Raw genomic sequence first — 20,022 nt, forward strand, 5'->3', positions numbered from 1 at the left:
AGCAGACGTTTACTCGTCAAGTTGCTGATGTTGCACCTTGCTAAGCAGTAGTACTTTTGGATACATTTATTACTATGTACACATTACATTTTTATTCATAGTTCTAACGAAGGGAAAGTCATGCCATTTTAGATAATGACGGATGGGAGTTATGCAACAAATAACAGACGTGTTTCGCCCCCAGCAATGCTGTTCGCCAGCTACTTCATTTTCATCTTAATATAGTCTAAAAATCGGTACTTTTACATCGGAATTCCTCCCTGATTATGTTCTTTTATGTCATAAACTGCATGGCGATAAACCCCATTTGCACACTTGCCACTCGATATTTGAGGCATATTAGAAAATATAACGGTCTTAGGTTGTGAATGTTGCCACGGTGTAGGCTAAATCAATTAACCCTACTCGCAGAGCTGTCGAGATTCGCGTATTTTACAGTAGAAATGTTTTCCTTCTTCATTTTAAACAAATTGATGATTGGCGTTATGTTTAATCAATATCATGATCATAGAAAGTAGTTGTAGAACAGTTTTAGAATAAAAATGTTATCCCGACACCCACGCCCGCTTGAAAGCTTCAATATATACAGAAACGCACCAAGTTAAAACATACACACATAAACACACTTATCAACGCATGCCAGTCTCAGGTCAGCAGCATATCCAGGTCACATGTGTTTACATGTTGTACATTCATTTATTTACTGGGTAACTAACCACTTCAGCCTTTGCTCTATATCTAAGTGTCAAGCTTGAATGAAATGAATATATTTTATATTCCCATGATCGAAAGTGAGAATAGAATGTTTTACCTTACAGGATTAAAAAGTCAATTGTTTCTAATCCCTCAAAAAGGATGCTAAGTTTCCCACTCTTTTCCAGCGCGACCTAGTCAGTCAGACACGGAAGGAGAGACAGCACGACCACTTCTTCCAAACGAAAATGAAACAACGATAGAAAACGTCACAGAGTTAGGAACTACTTACAGCCCCTTCGATGAGGACCCCTGGACGATAGCGGATTTACAGCTACAGTCTCCTGGAAGTTCTGCACCAGAGGATGGTGATGGGTGGCCTGAGGCAGATGTTAGCAACCAAACTGCAATTTATCCAATCGGCCTCAATACTGATGTTAACTACCAGACTACAGTTTATCCAGTCAGTCCTAATACAGATGCTAACTACCACCAGCTGACAAACTACCTGACAGACCCTGACACAGATGTCAACAACCAAACTACAGTTACCTCATTTGGTGTTGACGACGGGCCTCAGACGGAGGGCTATGTGGAAACTGGTGATCCCACGGACCTCAGCAGAGCTTTAGAAATTGGCGAAGAACAGATCAGGAACATCATTCGTTCCAGCTTGGAGAAGAAGGCGAAAGGAACAGCAGAGGCGGCCCAAGACGGACACTTCCGTCGCCGCGTCTTGGAGATCGACGAAGAGGAGATTCGAAACAGCATCCGGGAGAGATTGCAAGCAGCCAGCAAGATAGATAATCATTCCGTCTCGTCCTTCACGGGTGGCAGGCGGAAAGAAGTGGATGGGGGAGGAGGAACAGAAGAATCGTACAGCCAAACGCTTTCTCCAAGAGACGGTAACGCCAGTACGAGTTTATTGTCAGAGAGTGAAGACACGGAGGAGGAGTCGAACGGCGGGGAAATCATGGACGAAGATTCCGAAGAGGTGGAAGTAACAACAGAGGCAGACATGGCAGGCGGAGGAGAAGTAGAAGACAACAACGAAGTGGACTGGAGAATCGCCCAAGAACAGGGAGGCGACGAGAACGCCAGTAACAAGCTCAGCATCTCAGAAGGAAATGCGGAAGGAGAACAATCCTTGGAAGAAGGTTTTGACGCGTCCCTGGAAGAAGGAGAAGGCTGGGTCGGCGATGGCAGAGGAGGCGCGGGAGAAACAACGGACCCTCAGACAATAAGGAAGAGGATGATGGCGCTGGAGAGAGAGACGGACGAAATCGAAGAGTTCGACCCGGAGGAGGTGGAGGAGAACCTGAAGCGTCTCGAGGGGCACTTCAGAGGTGGGTCTCGAGTCACTTCGGATTTCAAGTGTCTAATATGTCTCCTTCTTGCACTTGCTTGTGTTTCTCATATAGCACAAGCATATATACACACATTATTCTAATTATTATAACTTAAACCAAATCTAACTTCAAGTCCCATTCCAAAACGCCATCGCTGTTTCTACATCATATCTTGAGTGCAATATGCAAGCAGCTTCCACATTCCCAGTCTATACGTGGTTTCATACCTTAAAATACATCCTTTTTCGCTTCTTGTACTAATCCTATTTTTGTAATTGCCATTTGTAAAGAATACACCTTCCTTATATATTATAAATTCAAGTTACACACTATTCTCAAGACTCGATCTCCCAAGAAGAACATTCTACACAGGATCCTCCATGCCTAGCAGGTTCTACGTACACACACACACACACACACACACACACATACACACACACACACACACACACACATATATACACATATATAGATATAGATATATAGATAGATACATTTATTTATCCATCAGAACTGAGAAAAAAGTCAAGCATAGAAGGAAGGAGCGACGAAGACGGCGATGGCATTTCGTCCAAGAGTCTGTGGGAATACTTGCTCTCTTACGTATCCACAGGCAGTCAGGAGAAGGCAAGCAAGACCATGATTGTAGGTGAGTTCTTTTCGGCTGGTGTTATTTCTCTCTCTCTCTCTCTTTCTCTCTCTCTCTCTCTCTATCTCTATCTCTATCTTTGTCTTATTCTGTTGGTTTTGTTCGGTTGTTGGTGTATTTTTCGTTTTTTAATGCTCGATTTTTTTATTATCATTATTCTTTACTTTATTGTCCATAGCGGTTGTTGTTTTTTCTTATAATTTCAAACTCTTTCGATTTTTCTCTTAATTTTGACTCATTGTTCGTTTTCAGTTGTTTTTCTTCTTTATGTCTCGTTTCTTTTTTGTTTTATCTAATCTCTCAATTTTGATTTAGCGTTCGTACATACACAACACACACACATACACACACACAAACACACACACACACACACAAACACACACACACACACACACACGCACATAAACACACAAACGCGTGCGTGTGCGCGTGTGCGTGTGTCTGTACGTGCGTGTGTGTGTGTGAGAGAGAGATCATCGCCCCGCCGAGACTCAGACTGTGTTCCTCCTGGATGCAGAGAGAGAGAGAGAGAGAGAGAGAGAGAGAGAGAGAGAGAGAGAGAGAGAGAGAGAGAGAGAGAGAGAGAGAGAGAGAGAGAGAGAGAGAGAAGAGAAATATATATATATATATATATATATATATATATATATATATATATATATATATATATATACAAAACAAATGAAAACCGATACATGTTCACCATACCACCATATATATCATTCTGGATTTAAAACTTCTTTGTGCTATATTTCAGAAAAGACAGTTACTCACCCATGTGACTTGCTAAAGAGCAATTATCATCAGTGGTAAGTTTGCATATAGTATTTAAAGTACCAATAGCGAGACAGTTAATCAGTCGTTAATATATAGTTAATTAGATTGTTTTAATTACTGGTAACAATATTCATAAAATGTTCTCGAATCATATTCTGTTCATTTAGCATTCTCATGGTTGAGTGCAGTGATAACGAATGTGATAATTGTGCAAAATAAGGATTATAACGTCAAGTATATTCGGGGAAATGATAATAAGTATTCATATGATAGTAATTGTGGTAATTATTACCATAATAATGATGATGATGATAATCAGGATAATATGAATTATGATAATGATGATGCCAATACTGTTGACAGTAGGGACAATAATAAGGATAATTATGTAGAAAAATATTGAAAATCAAAATGAAGATTATTACCGTAAATGTTATACTAATCCTCACCATAATTATGACAGCAAGAACAACAAATAGTACTCACAATGATAAAGAATTATGATGTTAATGTTAAAATGACGCGAAAATGGTTGATGTTGGCAGTCTACATTTGTTCCTTTGAAAATATTTCATAGCGTTCATGGCATTCATGGTTATACATTTTCGGATTTCTATAAAGTAATTGTGAGAATTGTATGTAAGTACATATATATATATATATATATATATATATATATATATATATATATATATATGTGTGCACACACACACACACACACACACACACACACACACACACACACACACACATATATATATATATATATATATATATATATATATATATATATATATATATATGTCATATATATGTATTTATGTATATATATATATATATGTCATATATATGTATTTATGTATATATATATATATATATCTCCTCAGGATGTCGCGAGCCGCCCGCATGAAGGTGATAGTGGTGGGCGGCGGCGTGGCTGGTCTGGCCGCCCTCAGGACACTCACAGGCATGGGCGTGGAGGATGTACTCCTTCTGGAAGCGACGAATCGGCTGGGTGGACGTATTCACACCATTAGGCATGGTGGGTGGCGTGTGGGTGTAGGCAAGAGTGTACTTCAGCTTTATGTATATGCTGTGTGGGTGTTTTACATGAGGGTATAACTAATAAGATAAGAGATCATTGTTATCATTATTGTTATCATTATTATTATTATTAGCATTAGCATTGTCATTATCATGATCATCATTAGCATCGTTATTATCACTATCATCATTATCATTATGAATGCTACAAATAATGATAATGGTAATGATGATGATAATTATAATGATAGTACTATCGATGATAATGATAAGATGATAATAATAATGATGATAATGGTAATGATAGTGTTAGTAATAATGATAACCATAATAATGATCATAATAATCACTGCCATTACTTGTAGAAATAGTAGTAATAGTAGTTGCTGTAAAAGAATTGTTATTACGATAATTTCATTCATTTCTTTATCTACCCCTTATTGTTTGTTTCATTATGTGTGCAAATCCTTGCATCGAGGAGATCTTGTCATACTAGGAGTGGTTCCCGTATTTATTTAAAACAGCAAGAACAACAGCAAAAGCAAAAGTGTTTAGTGTCTTCTACATCACCTTCTTCGCCATCTGTTTCCATCTTCCAAAATCGTTTCTCTTCCCCGACTGACATAGACAACATCTCCTAGATCTTCCAAGCCCCCTTACGTAACTTCCGTTTCCATCATCTTTCTGCCGCAGACAAATGGATGATGGAAGAGGGCATCAGCGTGATCCAAGGAGATAAACACAACCCAGTGTTCGACGTGGCGAAGGAGCTCGGGTTGCTGGGAGAACCTGTCGCGGATCCTGACTGGGGTAAGTGACCCAAAGGGCGTAGGGAAACAGGAAAGGTCCCGATTCTATGAAAAATCCTAGTTGGTAACTGACCTGTGGCCGAAGCCCCGCCCCCTTTCTACTGAATAGTAATCTCGCATGTGGCTTTTGATTTTGCTTGTATTATTGTTATTTTTTGTTTATCTAACTACCTTGAGTGAAACCTTCCTTCAAGGCTGTTCTCTGCCTTGCATAAAGGGGTATGTTTTGTGTCTACATATCTATCCAAAAATATTTAATTGTTTCTAACTCGTATCTGTCTATTTATCTATCTATCTATCTATATATCCATCTATCTATATTTAATTATATCTGCATCTATCCCTCTACCTGCCTGTCTATCTATCTATCTGTACATTCATCCGCGTAAATGTATGTGAAGAAGAGGGTATGTGCGTACATATAAGTAGGTAGGTGTATAAAGTGTACCAGTATGTATTAATGCAAATATGTGCGTTGCCAAAAATGAAGGCCACATTGCAAAAAGCTGGTCTTTTACGTAACTGGTTGTGCCTCTACTAATGTATGCAGCTGTTGGCGTCCATGCTGTTTCTAGCACATTCTGCTTTTGTTTCGCACGGTTTCTGTTCCATATATAGACATGTATATGTATATATATATATATATATATATATATATATATATATATATATATATATACATATATGTGTTTGTATGTGTGTGTATGTTGATATTTATATTTATATATATATATATATATATATATATATATATATATATACATATATGTGTTTGTATGTGTGTGTATGTTGATATTTATATTTATATATATATGTATATATATATATATATATATATATATGTGTGTGTGTGTGTGTGTGTGTGTGTGTGTGTGTGTGTGTGTGCGTGTGCGCGTGTGCGAGTGCCTGTACGTGCGTGATGTGTGTGTGTGTTTGTGTTTGTATGTGTGTGCGTGCGTGTGTGTGCGTGTGTGTGTGTGTGTGTGTGTGTGTGCGTGTTTGTGTGCGCGCGTGTGCGTGTGCGTGTGCGTGTGCGTGTGCGCGTGTGCCTGTACGTGCGTGTGTGTGTGAGAGAGAGAGATCATCGCCCCGCCCACTGAACCGCCAAGACTCAGACTCTGTTCCTCCTGGATGCAGAGAGCGACGCCGTGACGAGCGACGGGCACAAGATGCCCCTGGCCAATGTCCTCAAGGGCGCGAGTATCCTGCAGCAGCTCCGGCAGGATGAGATGAAAGAGGACCTCCTCCACACGTACAGAGACAAACCTCTCGGGGACTTCTATCTGAATAGGTACATGATAAGAAGGTTTTTAGTCTTTTTTTTAGATCGTCTGTTGTCTTGCGGAGATAAATAAACGAAGGAATGAATTAATCAATAGCTAAATAGATATGCAGAGGAATAGCTCATCAGATAAATGAACAGATAAATAAATGAATAAAAATAGGTGAACAAACTCATCAATAAATGATGAAGAGAAAACGAATAAACAATCAAACAAGTAAACAGATACACAACTAAAGCCACTAAAAACAAAAACAAAAAAGCAAACCAGTCCCGTTGCAAAGACCCTTGCAACAGAGCCCCGTCAACTGACAGTCAAGTGCTTACCAATCCAGTTTACTGAACCTCCACATAGCCTACTGCTAGATATTTGATATTGTCTACATTCTTTCGTCTTGCATGATCTCAGCATTTATGATTGATTTATCCATGTTGCAAACTAGAGTCTTGCAACATCGTATCTAACGATTTGTATTTCCGGATTCGTGTTTTTTTTTCTCTGTCTCTTTTATTCTTTAATGGAATTTAAAATGATCTTACTTCAGGTTCGAGGAGTTGTGGGGAACCGCTACTGACAACGAGAAAGACAAACAGGCGTGGTTGTACTATGCTCACCAGGTATTTGGATGTCTGTCTGTCTGTCTATATATCTCTATGTTCTGTCTATCTACGTATCTGTCTGTCCATTCATCTATTTGTACATTTCTCCAACGAGAAAAAACAGACAGGCGTGGACGTATCATACTCACCGGGTATTTGGCTGTCTGTCAATATGTCTGTCTGTCTGTCTGTCCATTTATCTGATTGTATATGTCTCCATCTATATGTGTGCCTATTCGGCTATCAGTTCATCCACCGGAATGCATATATATAAATATAATATAATATATATATATATATATATATATATATATATATATAATATATATAATAAATAATATACATATATTAAATATATATATAAACAATATATATTTAAATATATATATATATATATATAGTATATATATCTATATAAATATATAATATATATATATATATATATATTTATATATATAGCTGAAATGTATACAATCATTCATATCTCTATATCTTTTCATCAATATCTGTTTGGCTATCTACCTGTATCTATCTATCTAAATACATAAATTTTGTTTATTTATACATCTACAATTACCTATATCTTTACAACATGTTAGATACTTTTACTATCTATCTATCTATTTATTTATTTATCAATCTATTTATATGTTCATCCATCTATGTACTCGTGTATCTAGATCTACATATATCTATAAAGTTTCTAAGACATTTTCATCTATCTATCAATCAGTCAGTGAGTTTATATATCTCTCTACCTACTTACCTATCTATCTATCTATCTATCTATCACTAAATCAGTCAATTAATTAATCTAGCTGTGTATCTACCAGTTTATCTATATATCTATCACCCTATCAGTCAATCTATATATCTATTTATATATCACTATATTTACCCATCAATATATCCATCTACCTATCCCAATCAATCAATCAATCAAGCTATTTCTCTATCTCTCTATCACTCCCTTACTCAATCTCTCTCCATCATCCCCTCTAACCACCCACCCTTCGCCAACACCAAAAGAAAACCATTCGTCGCCTCTCTCTCTCCCTTTCCTTCTATTTCTTTCTATTTCTCTCTCTGTCTCCTTCTGCCTCTCTTTCTTTCCGGATGGAGACGGAGAGGGAGAGAGAGAGAGAGAGAGAGAGAGAGAGAGAGAGAGAGAGAGAGAGAGAGAGAGAGAGAGAGAGAGAGAGAGAGAGAGAGAGAGAGAGAGAGAGAGAAGAGAAGAGAGAGAGGAGAGAGAGAGAGAGAGAGAGAGAGAGAGAGAGAGAGAGAGAGAGAGAGAGAGAGAGAGAGAGAGAGAGAGAGAGAGAGAGAGAGAGAGAGAGAGAGAGAGAGAGAGAGAGAGAGAGAGAGAGAGAGAGAGAGAGAGAGAGTCCATCATCCTTCTATCACACTCCTTACCCACCCACGCTCTTCCCTGCAGATGGTATCCCAGAAGCACGGAGGCAACTGGTTGAACATGTCCTCCCGCGACGCTAAGAACTTCCAGAACCTCGGCCATGACTACACTTGGCGAGGTGGCATGGACGGCTTCGTCAGGTACCTCATGGTAAGTGGCTGACTCATGGAGTGGTTTTCCCTTTCTCTTTTTTCTTTTTTCTCTTGTGGTTTTGTGGTACTTCTAGATGGATGAACGTGTGAGTGTGGTTGTGTTTGTATGTGGTGTTTACAGGAACAGGCATACTCACACTCGTGTATAGGGACAAACGTACACTTTCTTTCTCACACACATACGCACAGACGCACGGATAGATATCTATATGTCAATCTATATGTAGTATATAGTATACATTTTTCTTTTATTGCATCTAATTTTACTAACATTTTCATTATTATTATCATTATTAAACCTGCTTGCCGCTCTTCATTGACTGTCTCCACTGACTGGAACTTTAAACCTCTTGATTATTTCTTCTCTGTTAATGACTGATGTACTTTTTTTATAACTGATTTTTTGTTGACTTATATGAATGACTTTTTGACGATTTACTTAATACGCGTTATTATTGACTCTTGTAATTCTATCATCTATTTTTAAAAATCTAACGTTCATACTAACACTATTGTTAATATCAATGCACTTCATGCGTTTCATAGTGAAACAATTGTGTGCATGTTGTTCAGTATTCGACAAGGACGTGACCCTTTTCACACATGGAAAACTGCCTTGACTTCACACCGACTACCATCAACGTCTTTCGTCTTAGGTTTTCTTGCATTGCTCTATACTGTCTCCTTTTTCTATCTTAACCTCGAAGCAGAAATTCTAGGTTCTTAGAATCCTCTCTTGCCTTTTCTATCCCGATCTTGGTTACTCGCTTTCCTTTTCTCTCTCTCTCTCTCTCTCTCTCTCTCTCTCTCTCTCTCTCTCTCTCTCTCTCTCTCTCTCTTTCTCCCTCTCCCTCTCCCTCTCCCTCTCCTTCTCTCTCTCTCTCTCTCCTTTTGGTTATTCTCCGTTATTTTTGGCTCGTTTCCCTCTCTTGCCTCTATCTCTGTTTCACTGTTCTCTTTTCTTGTCTTTCCCCTTTCCTAATTCCGTCTCCTTTGCCCTTCGTGCGCCTTTCTTCTTTCCCCTCTCCCCTTCCTCCTCCTCCTCCTCCCCCCCTTCCGAGGCCGGCCACCTGATAGCCCACTAACCCCTCCGTCCCCCAAGGGAGCGGTCGCCCAGCACCAGATCCAGCCCAACGCGCCCGTGTGCCAGGTCTTCTGGGACCAGCCCGATGGGGGAGGCGCCCTGGTGGTGACGGCGGACGGGTCCTCGTATCTGGCCGACTACCTGGTGATGGCGCTGCCGCTCGCCGTGCTCAAGGAGAGGCACCTCACCACTTTCATCCCGCCGCTGCCCAGGGAGCTGACCAACGCGATGTCGGTGCGTCGAATTATTGCCGTCTTGGCATCGTGGTATTCAGGCGTGTGTGTGTGTGTGTGTCTGTTTGTGTGTGTGCGTGCATGTGCATGCATGTGCGTGTGTGTACGTGTGCGTGTACGTGTGTCAATAATCCTATATAATTATGAATGTATCATACTCATAAAACTTAACACTTATAAATGACTTCCTGCAGGCTTTCGAGTCCGGCACCGTGAACCGAGTGGCACTCAGCTGGTCCTCGCCTTGGTGGGTCGAGGGTGACCTCGTCCGGGAGATCATGTGGAAAGACTATTCCTTCCCGCCCGAGATGGTAAGCGAGAGAGAGAGAGAAAAGTGAGGAGAGAGAGAGAAGTGAGGAGAGAGAGAGAAGGGAGTAGAGATAAAGAGAGAAGGGAGGAGAGAGAGAGAGAAGGGAGGAGAGAAAGAGAGAAGGGAGGAGAGAGAGAGAGAGAAGGGAGGAGAGAAAGAGAGAGAAGGGAGGAGAGAAAGAAAGAGAAGGGAGGAGAGAGAGAGAGAAGGGAGGAGAGAGAGAGAGAAGGGAGGAGAGAGAGAGAGAAGGGAGGAGAGAGAGAGAGAGAGAGAGAGAGAGAGAGAGAGAGAGAGAGAGAGAGAGAGAGAGAGAGAGAGAGAGAGAGAGAGAGAGAGAGAGAGAGAGAGAGAGAGAGAAGGGAGGAGAGAGAGAGAGAGAAGGGAGGAGAGAGAGAGAGAAGGGAGGAGAGAGAGAGAGAGAGAAGGGAGGAGAGAGAGAGAGAAGGGAGGAGAGAGAGAGAAGGGAAGAGAGAGAGAGAAGGGAAGAGAGAGAGAGAGAGAGAGAGAGAGAGAGAGAGAGAGAGAGAGAGAGAGAGAGAGAGAGAGAGAGAGAGAGAGAGAGAGAGAGAGAGAGAAGGGAGGAGAGAGAAGAGAGAGAGAGAGAGAGAGAGAGAGAGAGAGAGAGAGAGAGAGAGAGAGAGAGAGAGAGAGAGAGAGAAGGGAGGAGAGAGAGAGAGAGAGAAGGGAGGAGAGAGAGAGAGAGAAGGGAGGAGAGAGAGAGAGAGAGAGAAGGGAGGAGAGAGAGAGAGAGAGAGAGAGAGAGAGAAAGAGAAAGAGAAAGAGAAGAGAGAGAGAGAGAGAAAGAGAGAGAAAGAGAGAGAGAGAGAGAGAGAGAGAGAGAGAGAGAGAGAGAGAGAGAGAGAGAGAGAGAGAGAGAGAGAGTGGAGGAGAGAGAGAGAATGGAGGAGAGAGAGAGAGGGAGAGGGAGAGGGAGAGGGAGAGGGAGGGGGAGAGGGAGAGGGAGAGGAGAGGGAGAGGGAGGAGAGAGAGAGAGAGAGAGAGAGAGAGAGAGAGAGAGAGAGAGAGAGAGAGAGAGAGAGAGAGAGAGGAGAAAGAGAGAGAGAGAAGGGAGGAGAGAGGGAAAGAGACAGAGAGAGAGAGAGAGAGAGAGAGAGAGAGAGAGAGAGAGAGAGAGAGAGAGAGAGAGAGAGAGAGAGAGAGAGAGAGAAGGAGAGAGAGAGAGAGAGAGAGAGAAGGAGAGAGAGAAGAGAGAAAGAGAGAGAGAGTAACAAAAAAGGGCCTTAATCTTGTGGTCACACCGGTCGTGCCTCCCGTACCCCAAAACCGATGCCCATTAAAATGCCGTATGGGTTTGCATAAAAAAGAGAAGTCGAGTACCTTAGTTTCAGAGAGAAGTAGAAGTAGGATTTTGGAAAAAGAACAATAGGAAAATCTAAGTAAGGGAGAGGGAGGGAGAGGGAAAAGGAGAGGTGGAAGGAAGGACGGAGAGGGAGGGAGAGGGAGATAGAGGGAGATAGAGGGAGAGGGAGGGAGATGGAGAGGGAGAGGGAGGGAGAGGGAGAGGGAGAGGAAGAGGAAGAGGGAAAGGGAGATCGAGAGTGAGGAAAATCGAGGAAAAGATAAATCGAGGGAGAGGGAGATCAAGGGAAAGGGAGATGGATAGGGAGAGGGAGATGGAGTGGGAATGGGAATGGGAGAGGGAGAGGGAGAGGGAGAGGGAGAGGGAGAGGGAGAGGGAGAGGGAGAGGGAGAGGGAGAGGGAGAGGGAAAGGGAGAGGGAGAGGGAAAGGAAGATGGAAAGGGAGATTGAGAGAGAGGGACGATCGAAGGAAAAGGAGATCGAGGGAGAGGGAGATCGATGGAGAGGGAAAAGGAGAAGGAGGCAGAGGGGGAGAGAAAGGGAGAGAAGAGAAGAGAGGTGAGGAGAGGAAGGGGAGAGGGAGAGGGAGAATGGGAGCGTGAAAGAGAGAAGAGAGAAAGAACAAGACTCCCCTAAATCGTTTTCCTCACTACAGGAATGGATGTCGAGCATCGTCCAAGTGAAGAGCGCCCCGCACAACCCGGCTCAGCTGGAAATGACGGTAACAGGCGATGCTTCCATTGCTATGGAGGATATGTCAGCGGAGACGGTCATTTCCCACATCATGACTCTTCTTCGCGCTGTGAGCCGCCCGTACACTGTCCCTCTCCCTACTTTCTTCCATAGGTAAGTCTCTCAAGCTTTCGGTAATGCGCATGTGCAGGGAGATAGATGGAGCGCTGCGTTTTCATGTGGTTCGCTGGAACTGTTGGCGGTTTTTGGGAAACACATTCTTTCGTTAAGAAGGAGATAAGAAAATGGACGGAGGTAACACTCGTTTCTCATGTCGTTCTTTGAATACTTTCCTATCAATTAAATTACCAACAGACCCAGCTATGTTGGCAATATAATCATGATTCATTTCTCACACGAAAACTCCCTACAACATAAATAGATATTTCCCTCATAAAAGAGGCGTATGCAAATATAAAAGATTTCTCCATTTCCCTCAGATCGCAGTGGAAGAAGAATCCTTGGGCGCGAAGTTCCTACCAGTCCTACATGACGATGGCCGGCGTGAGACTGAAGCTGACGGATCGGAGTGTCTTGTGCCCGCGCATTTCCAGCTCGAGTGGGAGGAAGGTGGGTCGAGTGCGTGTGGTTCTGGAGGTATTTAAGATACGGAGGCAGGGAGGGAGCTAAGTGGATGCACAGATATAAATGTGGAGGAATATATGGATGTGTTTATAATTATATGCATATATGTGTACACACACACACACATATATGTGTGTGTGTGTGTGTGTGTGCGCGTTTTTGTTTATATCCAGGGCATAGTCAGTGTTTCAGAAATGTGGGGGGGGGGGGGCATTTGTGGTGGAAAATGATTAAGAACCGTTTTCTGCGATGCTTCTTTCTGACACCTCTAATGACCTTTGTATTTACCAATGAGTTGTTGATTAGCTACTGAACATTAACTATTAGATTTGAAATTTACAAAGGGTCACATTAAGTTACCATGTTTTGGAAAAAAAACTTAGATAATGAAATTTGATCACTAATATTTGCATAAATTAATCGTTGAAAAAATATGAATATGCATCGCATTTCATTTCTTGTCTTGAAATGTGATATCCTTAGAAAATAAACAACTCGATATATTTCTGTACAAATAATTTTGTTTACGAAGGGAAAACAAAATAAAAGCAAAAACTTTCCCCTTCACCTTCACCCTTGTATCCCCCGACAGTCCGTTTTCTTTGCTGGAGAACACACCTCAACCGATCGCTTTGGGACGGTCGATGGTTCTTTTCTCTCTGGAGTGAGGGCAGCTAAGTGGGTCATGGATGAACTCGTTGTTCAAAGTTTGGTAAGTTGTCATTATTCGTTCTGCAATATATATATATATGTGTATATATATATATATATATATATATATATATATATATATATGTGTGTGTGTGTGTGTGTGTGTGTGTGTGTGTGTGTGTGTGTGTGTGTGTGTGTGTGTGTGTATATTGTTTGTTTTTTATATGACATTGATTTATATTTGTATGTATCAACCACCAATTCATATCCTTCAGCCTAATCATTATTGCTATTGCGATTATAGTTGTTCAGTTTTACATAGCGGCGTGAGTAAATAAATAAATCGCAATATAAATATTTCCCTTCCCTTCCAGAAACCCTACGAGAGCGAGGAAATAAAATTCAGCGTTCCGGACGCCAGGAACCACAACATTAACTTCTTCGACCTCTTCCTCAATCCCAAAAACTATTACCAAATCGCCATGGCCAAATCCACAAGCAGGGAAAGGGAGACAGAACCAGTGATGCTGAGGAGGAGGAAGCAACCAGAGAGAAGAAGACAAGATGGCAGACCAACCATGTACTATGCTGAGTCACATGAAGATATTGTGGCAGTACCGGGGAACCAGTTCGGTAAGGAAAGGCAACAGGAAACTTATATTTTTCAGACTGAGGATGGCCGCCATATTCCTGTTGTCCTGTCTGGGAACAATGGCGATCAACTACCAATTGTCCGCTCTGGCAACAATGGCGATCAGGTACCAATTGTCCTGTCTAGAAACAGTGACAACAAAGTGCCTATCGTTGTGCAGAGAGAAGATGGACAGCAAGTTGCCTATGTTATAGCCGAAGATAGTGGGCAACAAGCTTCTTATGCAATTCCTTCTGATAACAACCCACAAGTTCAGTATGTTATGGCTCCGGCTAATGGCCAGCAGAATGTTTTTGTCATGTCCAATGGCAATAAACAGCATGTACCCTATGTTACCTCTCCGGACAATAATCAGCAAGTCCCTTATATTGTAACCACTGACGATGGCCAACAGATTTCATATATTCTGTCTACTAAGAATGGCCAACAAGTCCCTTTTGTTAAGTCAAATGATAACAATCAAGAAGCCCACTTAGCCACAGAAAATGGCCCGAAGGTTACTTTTGTTGTGGCTGCAAAGGACAGCCACGAAACCTCCCATGACTCTTCAAGGGAACATACTCAACCAGGAGTTCTCACAACACCGATCACTTCTCCTTCAGAGGGTGACTCCAGTCCCCCCCTGAGTAGTAAAGAAGAAATTGCGATCGTATATGTGGACAGTGAAGGGAAGAGGATCATGGATATCCCTGTGAAGCTGTCCTCGGCGGTGGAAGACATGATACGAGGGAGTGTGGAATCGGGTCTGACTCAAGGGTCGGATGAAGTCACATCAAAATCAGTTGAGAAGGAGGTGGGACACGAAGATGATGGTGGGGTATCTATACTAGATGTGAGTACTGAAGATATTTCGATATCTACGAGACCAAGAAACAGAAACAGAAAACGTAACAGGAATAAAGGAGTTAGAAACAGAAACAGAAATAGAAAAAGGGACAAGACAAATAGTCAGGAAGAAGAGAGCACACCAGGTAGCCAGATGGATGATAACGCTGATGAAGCACAGAGCCAGCAGCCCCCACCACAACACATAACATATAACTCACCTGTCCACTTTCCAATGCCGCTTTCAAGTCCCTATTTTCCCTACATGGGCTCCTCGGTTCCATCTTCACCACCGGCTACCACGACTGAGGCAACCACCTCTCAACCAGCTTTAATTACAACAGCTGTTCCTGATGCCCACGTGATCTACCATGCAAACAACCGCATGTCCGGCATCATGGAACCAGAATTATCTCCGGCGCATCTCATGTATGATTTCCAAGGTGGTCAACCATATCCACCTTCTGTATTGAATGTTAACACACCCGGCCCGCAGATACCTAGTTACTTTTCTTCATATTCGCAAGCGCCCTCTAAGCTTAGCACTGACTTCTACCGTCGGTTCTCAGAAACTCAAACACCCTCGCCAGTCTGGCAAAGACCAAGTGTGAGCTCGCCTCAGCATTCACAAGGACGCATCTCGAGCCTGGAAATATCAGGTCAAAGTGGCCCGTATCTTACAGGTCATCCCCTACGTGGTGATTCCTCTTATATTGGAGCTGCGAACAATCCCAGCTGGACCAATAATTATCATCAGCATTCAAGGCATAGCTTGCATTCTTCAACAACCGAGCCATATCTTAATGCGTTTTCATCTACACGCCAAAGCCTACTTATGCCAACCATTCATCAGCCAGAAAATCCCACGCCCTTTGACGCGGCACAGATCCTCTTAACACAGATAAAAAATCTGCAGCAAAGTCAGTCCTATTCCCCGGTTAATCATCCATATACAGACCATAATAATAACCGAGGTGGTGCTACAAACAAAGCTCATGGTGTATCATATGCCTCCTTCCCAAGCAGTAGTACAAACACAGATCCTATTGTACCATTTGCTTCCTACCAAAGCAGTAGCACAAACAAAGATCATGTAGTACCATATGCTTCCTATCCAAGCAGTAATGCAAACAGAGATCCTGTTGTACCATATGCTGTCTATCCAAGCGGTAACACAAACAGAGATCCTGTTGAACCATATGCTTCCTACCCAAGTAGTAGAACAAACAAAGATCCAGTTGGATCGTATGCTTTCCACACAAGTAGCTCTACAAAGAGAGCTCCTGTTGGATCCTACACTTCACTCCCAGTCTCAAGCCAACAGTCGGTGGAATACGATGATTACAAACCACCTAACCGACAGGCATCTCTGGAGTACTACAATATAAGGCCTGGCCCAAATGGACAGGTTCATATGAATATCAATATGCCACCTACTCCCAACAGGGATCAGTCGTCAGTCTATGGTATCCTGGATAATCCAATAAATAGACAAACTCAGATCAGTGTGAACAGACATAGGCCACGGAAAGATGACAAGAACAGAATGCAAGTAAGAATGGGTAGTTATGAACAGGTACCGCATGCTGATTCCACAGAATTACTTGGATCCCAAATGATAAATTTCAAAAGAATGGGCTTCCCAGGAAGTATAAATACCAGTGATCAAAATAAGAGACAGCAGCATACTAGTCTGGAATATGGCACTGGTTCACAAGAAAAAATGCAAGAAAATTCTGATGAGCTAATGCTTTATTCTGAAGAACGTAACTCAAAATTTGAAGAACCGAAGGCAAATTCTACTAGACAGAAAGTCGGTTCTGGAGAACATAAATCAAAGTTTGAAGATTCAAAGACAGACTCAGGGGAAATGAAAATAAAATCTGAGGAAACTGAATCAAAATTAGATTCAAAGGCAAATTCTGAAGAAGTGAAAATATATTCAGAGGAATCTGAATCAACATTAAATTCAAAAGTAAACTCTGAAGAAGTGAAATTATATTCTAAAGAAATTGAATCAAAATTAGATTCAGAGGCAGATTCTGAGGAACTAATAGTCATTTCTGAGGAGACAAAAACAAACTCTGAACAAAGTCATTCAACAAGAGAACGTGACAAAAGTAGTAGTGAAGATAACAAAAGAGCAGAACCTGAACACTTTTATCCCAATAATGGGATGCCAATGCATCCTAGCTTCCTCTCTGCAATATCTGCTTTGCAATATACCCCAGTATTATTGCAACCCATGTCATATTTTAATCCAATGATGCAAGGTATGAATGCTTTTCCTCCTACGCGAACAGAAATGGCGTCACCTATTATCCAAAGCCAAACAGCACGAAAAAGGTTTGAGAGCCGCTTAACAGAACAAGATCGATCCTTTGGACTTCAGAAAGAATTGTCAATATTAACCTCGGTGCTGCCTGAGAAAGAACCTCAGGTTGCCACAGGGTCTCGAGACTCCGAAGGCCAACTTGATGAATCGCTTAATGCTTCTCTCTTGGGTGGAGACCAGGCGATTTCTGAATTACAATCAATGGAAGACTTTCTTTATGAAATTTCAGTCGAGATCTCTTCGGAAATGCAGAACAGAACAAGAAATGCTGACCGGAAGAGAACAAAAAAGCACAATAGGAGAAGAAACAGAGATGAAAATGATAGAGACTTTAGTATTGAGATTCTGACTGAAGCTTTGGAAGGCCCAAGAACTGATCGTGTCTTGAAACCTGACGCTTTTACTAAGAATGGATCAGACAGGCAGGAATGGAATACATCAGGCAATGTTGTTGAAACTCATGAAAAAAACACTGTCCTAACGACACTCACTCCAGAGCTTGGTGACAGTACTTCAGAAAATTCTCATGATATATCTACTACAGAAAATCTGATTTTTAATCCAGTGAGTGAGGAATTAGTTCAAGATAATGAAGACACAAATAAACCATTATCCTCATGGTATATGAGTTACTAAAGACATTAGTTATGAAAACTACAGATAAATTCATTGTGATATACTGATCGGCTGTCATTAAGAAAAGTACAGAGTAATCCATAGTGTATTAAGGAATTAGGCAGACTTTTTCTGGTAAAGTATTAAGATAAGCAAGCACCAATTCCTAATCTATCAGCCTTATTCTCAAGCATGTAACTGAGTTACCCTATTCTAACATTAGATTCAAAACTCTGAGTATAAAAGGTGCCATCAAACATAACGAGAAAGTGAAATTAATTCATAGTGAGACCTTCTCAGTATGGAATGAAGCATCTAGGATATTTCAAAGATCCTAATCTCAATATCAATAACTTAGGTTAAGCCTGTACAGATTTATATATAAGTTTGATAATTTTCGAATTTTACTCAAATAAAAAGAAAAACTAGAAAGAAAAAAAATTGAAAGGGGATACTGTTGTGATGTAATGTATATTGTATATATTATTTATTTCCTATTTATCACTCAAGGTTGTTTACATTTAGTACTTACACCTACCATGACAAACAAACAATACATTATCAGTATTCAAGATTGCAACACACACAATACTCTTTCCTTTTTTAGCATTTGAATTTCATGAGTAAACTTTCGATGGCGTTACCACACACTTGGATCCTGCCAAGGCAGTCTACTCTATTAATATAATGTTAACTCTTTAAGTTAGGGTTGACATCCAACCTTTGCACCAATAATATGTGGCATTTTAAATGTATTCAATTCAGGTCATCTGTTTGTGCTTCAGTCTTCTTACTGTAAACTTTCATGTAATTTGTGATGTTCAGATAGTGTTGCTATCAGTATGGGTAGAATCAGCCTTTTTTCTTATTTAATAACTTATTTCTTGAGTATCAGTACTAGTGTCAGCAAGGGAAAAATGTGACTGATAGTCTGAAACTATTCTGGCTTACTGAATACTGAATTCAATAATACTGCTAGGACTAGTATCATTTTTTATATTTCTACCAAACTGCATATAACCAGGGATAATTATTTTTTATATCATGTAAGTACCATAATTGTGATTCTATTTCAAATTTTGAAGGTATTACTTTCATTCAGTGTTTTTTTTCTGCAGCTTTACATTGATTACAATTATGGAAAAAATGTAAAGAAAAGTAAATCTCTGAGTTGGCAAAGGCTAAGAATATTGGCATCAGTGCTGGACCATCTCTAAATATGTAGCACCTAGGTTACCTCATTGTCATTCTCATCCTCATCTCTTTCCTATTTGCTCAACCTGTTCTCTATTTCTGTATTGCTTTTGTTATTTTCATTAAACTTATTCATTAATAACATTTCTATGGGCGAGTAGCATTTTGAAGCCTCTAGTCTGTCCATGGTGTTTGATATAACTTTCCCATTCATAAAATTCATGTAGCATTTTCATGTATATCTCCAGTTGTGTATGTAAGGGTAAGAAAATCTGAAGTCTTGGCATTATGGAGTCCAGAATAATGTATAAATATTACATGTGATGAAAATCTGTTTTTTTATTTTATGCATCCTGATATGACTGTGTCATTTACAGGTTTGACACAAGAGTCTTTAGTGTTAGTTAGGATATTCTTTATAGTGATAAAAGAAAGAGACATTAAGAGATATGGAAAAAATAGGTACAAATAGCAAGACACAAAGAGAGAGAGATAAAAAAAAAAAAAAAAAAAAAAATGGGATGAAAGAACCAGAAAGAAAAATTCACTGTTTACAAAAAGAACTCTCTTGCTTGTAATGAAGCAACATTTGGTCTATATTTCACATGAAAAATGTAAAGTAAAATGTGAACAAGAAACAGAAAGCAATCATGTTTTTATTCATCTTAATACTGTATATTATGCATATCTGAGCACTGTTTAAAAGGAAGAACTACAAT

The 20,022-nt window shown here is 40.7% G+C and overlaps 1 protein-coding gene across 1 annotated transcript in view; it reads left to right on the forward strand.

The window, feature by feature from the left end:
• Positions 1-19,633, forward strand: part of LOC122242611 (uncharacterized) — a 25,689-nt gene extending 6,056 nt beyond the window's left edge. Inside the window, exons 3-16 of the mRNA XM_086539856.1 lie at positions 882-2,039; positions 2,554-2,691; positions 3,449-3,500; positions 4,356-4,510; positions 5,206-5,322; positions 6,459-6,612; positions 7,149-7,221; positions 8,639-8,764; positions 9,869-10,084; positions 10,278-10,394; positions 12,370-12,560; positions 12,887-13,016; positions 13,624-13,743; positions 14,057-19,633. Coding sequence (XP_086395982.1) covers positions 882-2,039; positions 2,554-2,691; positions 3,449-3,500; positions 4,356-4,510; positions 5,206-5,322; positions 6,459-6,612; positions 7,149-7,221; positions 8,639-8,764; positions 9,869-10,084; positions 10,278-10,394; positions 12,370-12,560; positions 12,887-13,016; positions 13,624-13,743; positions 14,057-18,130 — 6,821 coding nt within the window. The 3' untranslated portion in view covers positions 18,131-19,633. The remainder of the gene's footprint in view (positions 1-881; positions 2,040-2,553; positions 2,692-3,448; positions 3,501-4,355; positions 4,511-5,205; positions 5,323-6,458; positions 6,613-7,148; positions 7,222-8,638; positions 8,765-9,868; positions 10,085-10,277; positions 10,395-12,369; positions 12,561-12,886; positions 13,017-13,623; positions 13,744-14,056) is intronic.
• Positions 19,634-20,022: the final 389 nt, after the last annotated feature.

This window comes from Penaeus japonicus, unplaced genomic scaffold (genome assembly GCF_977035675.1).
Source record: "Penaeus japonicus unplaced genomic scaffold, GWHDUDI00000001_assembly GWHDUDI00000009, whole genome shotgun sequence".
In the NCBI taxonomy this organism is placed as follows: Eukaryota; Metazoa; Arthropoda; class Malacostraca; order Decapoda; family Penaeidae; genus Penaeus; species Penaeus japonicus.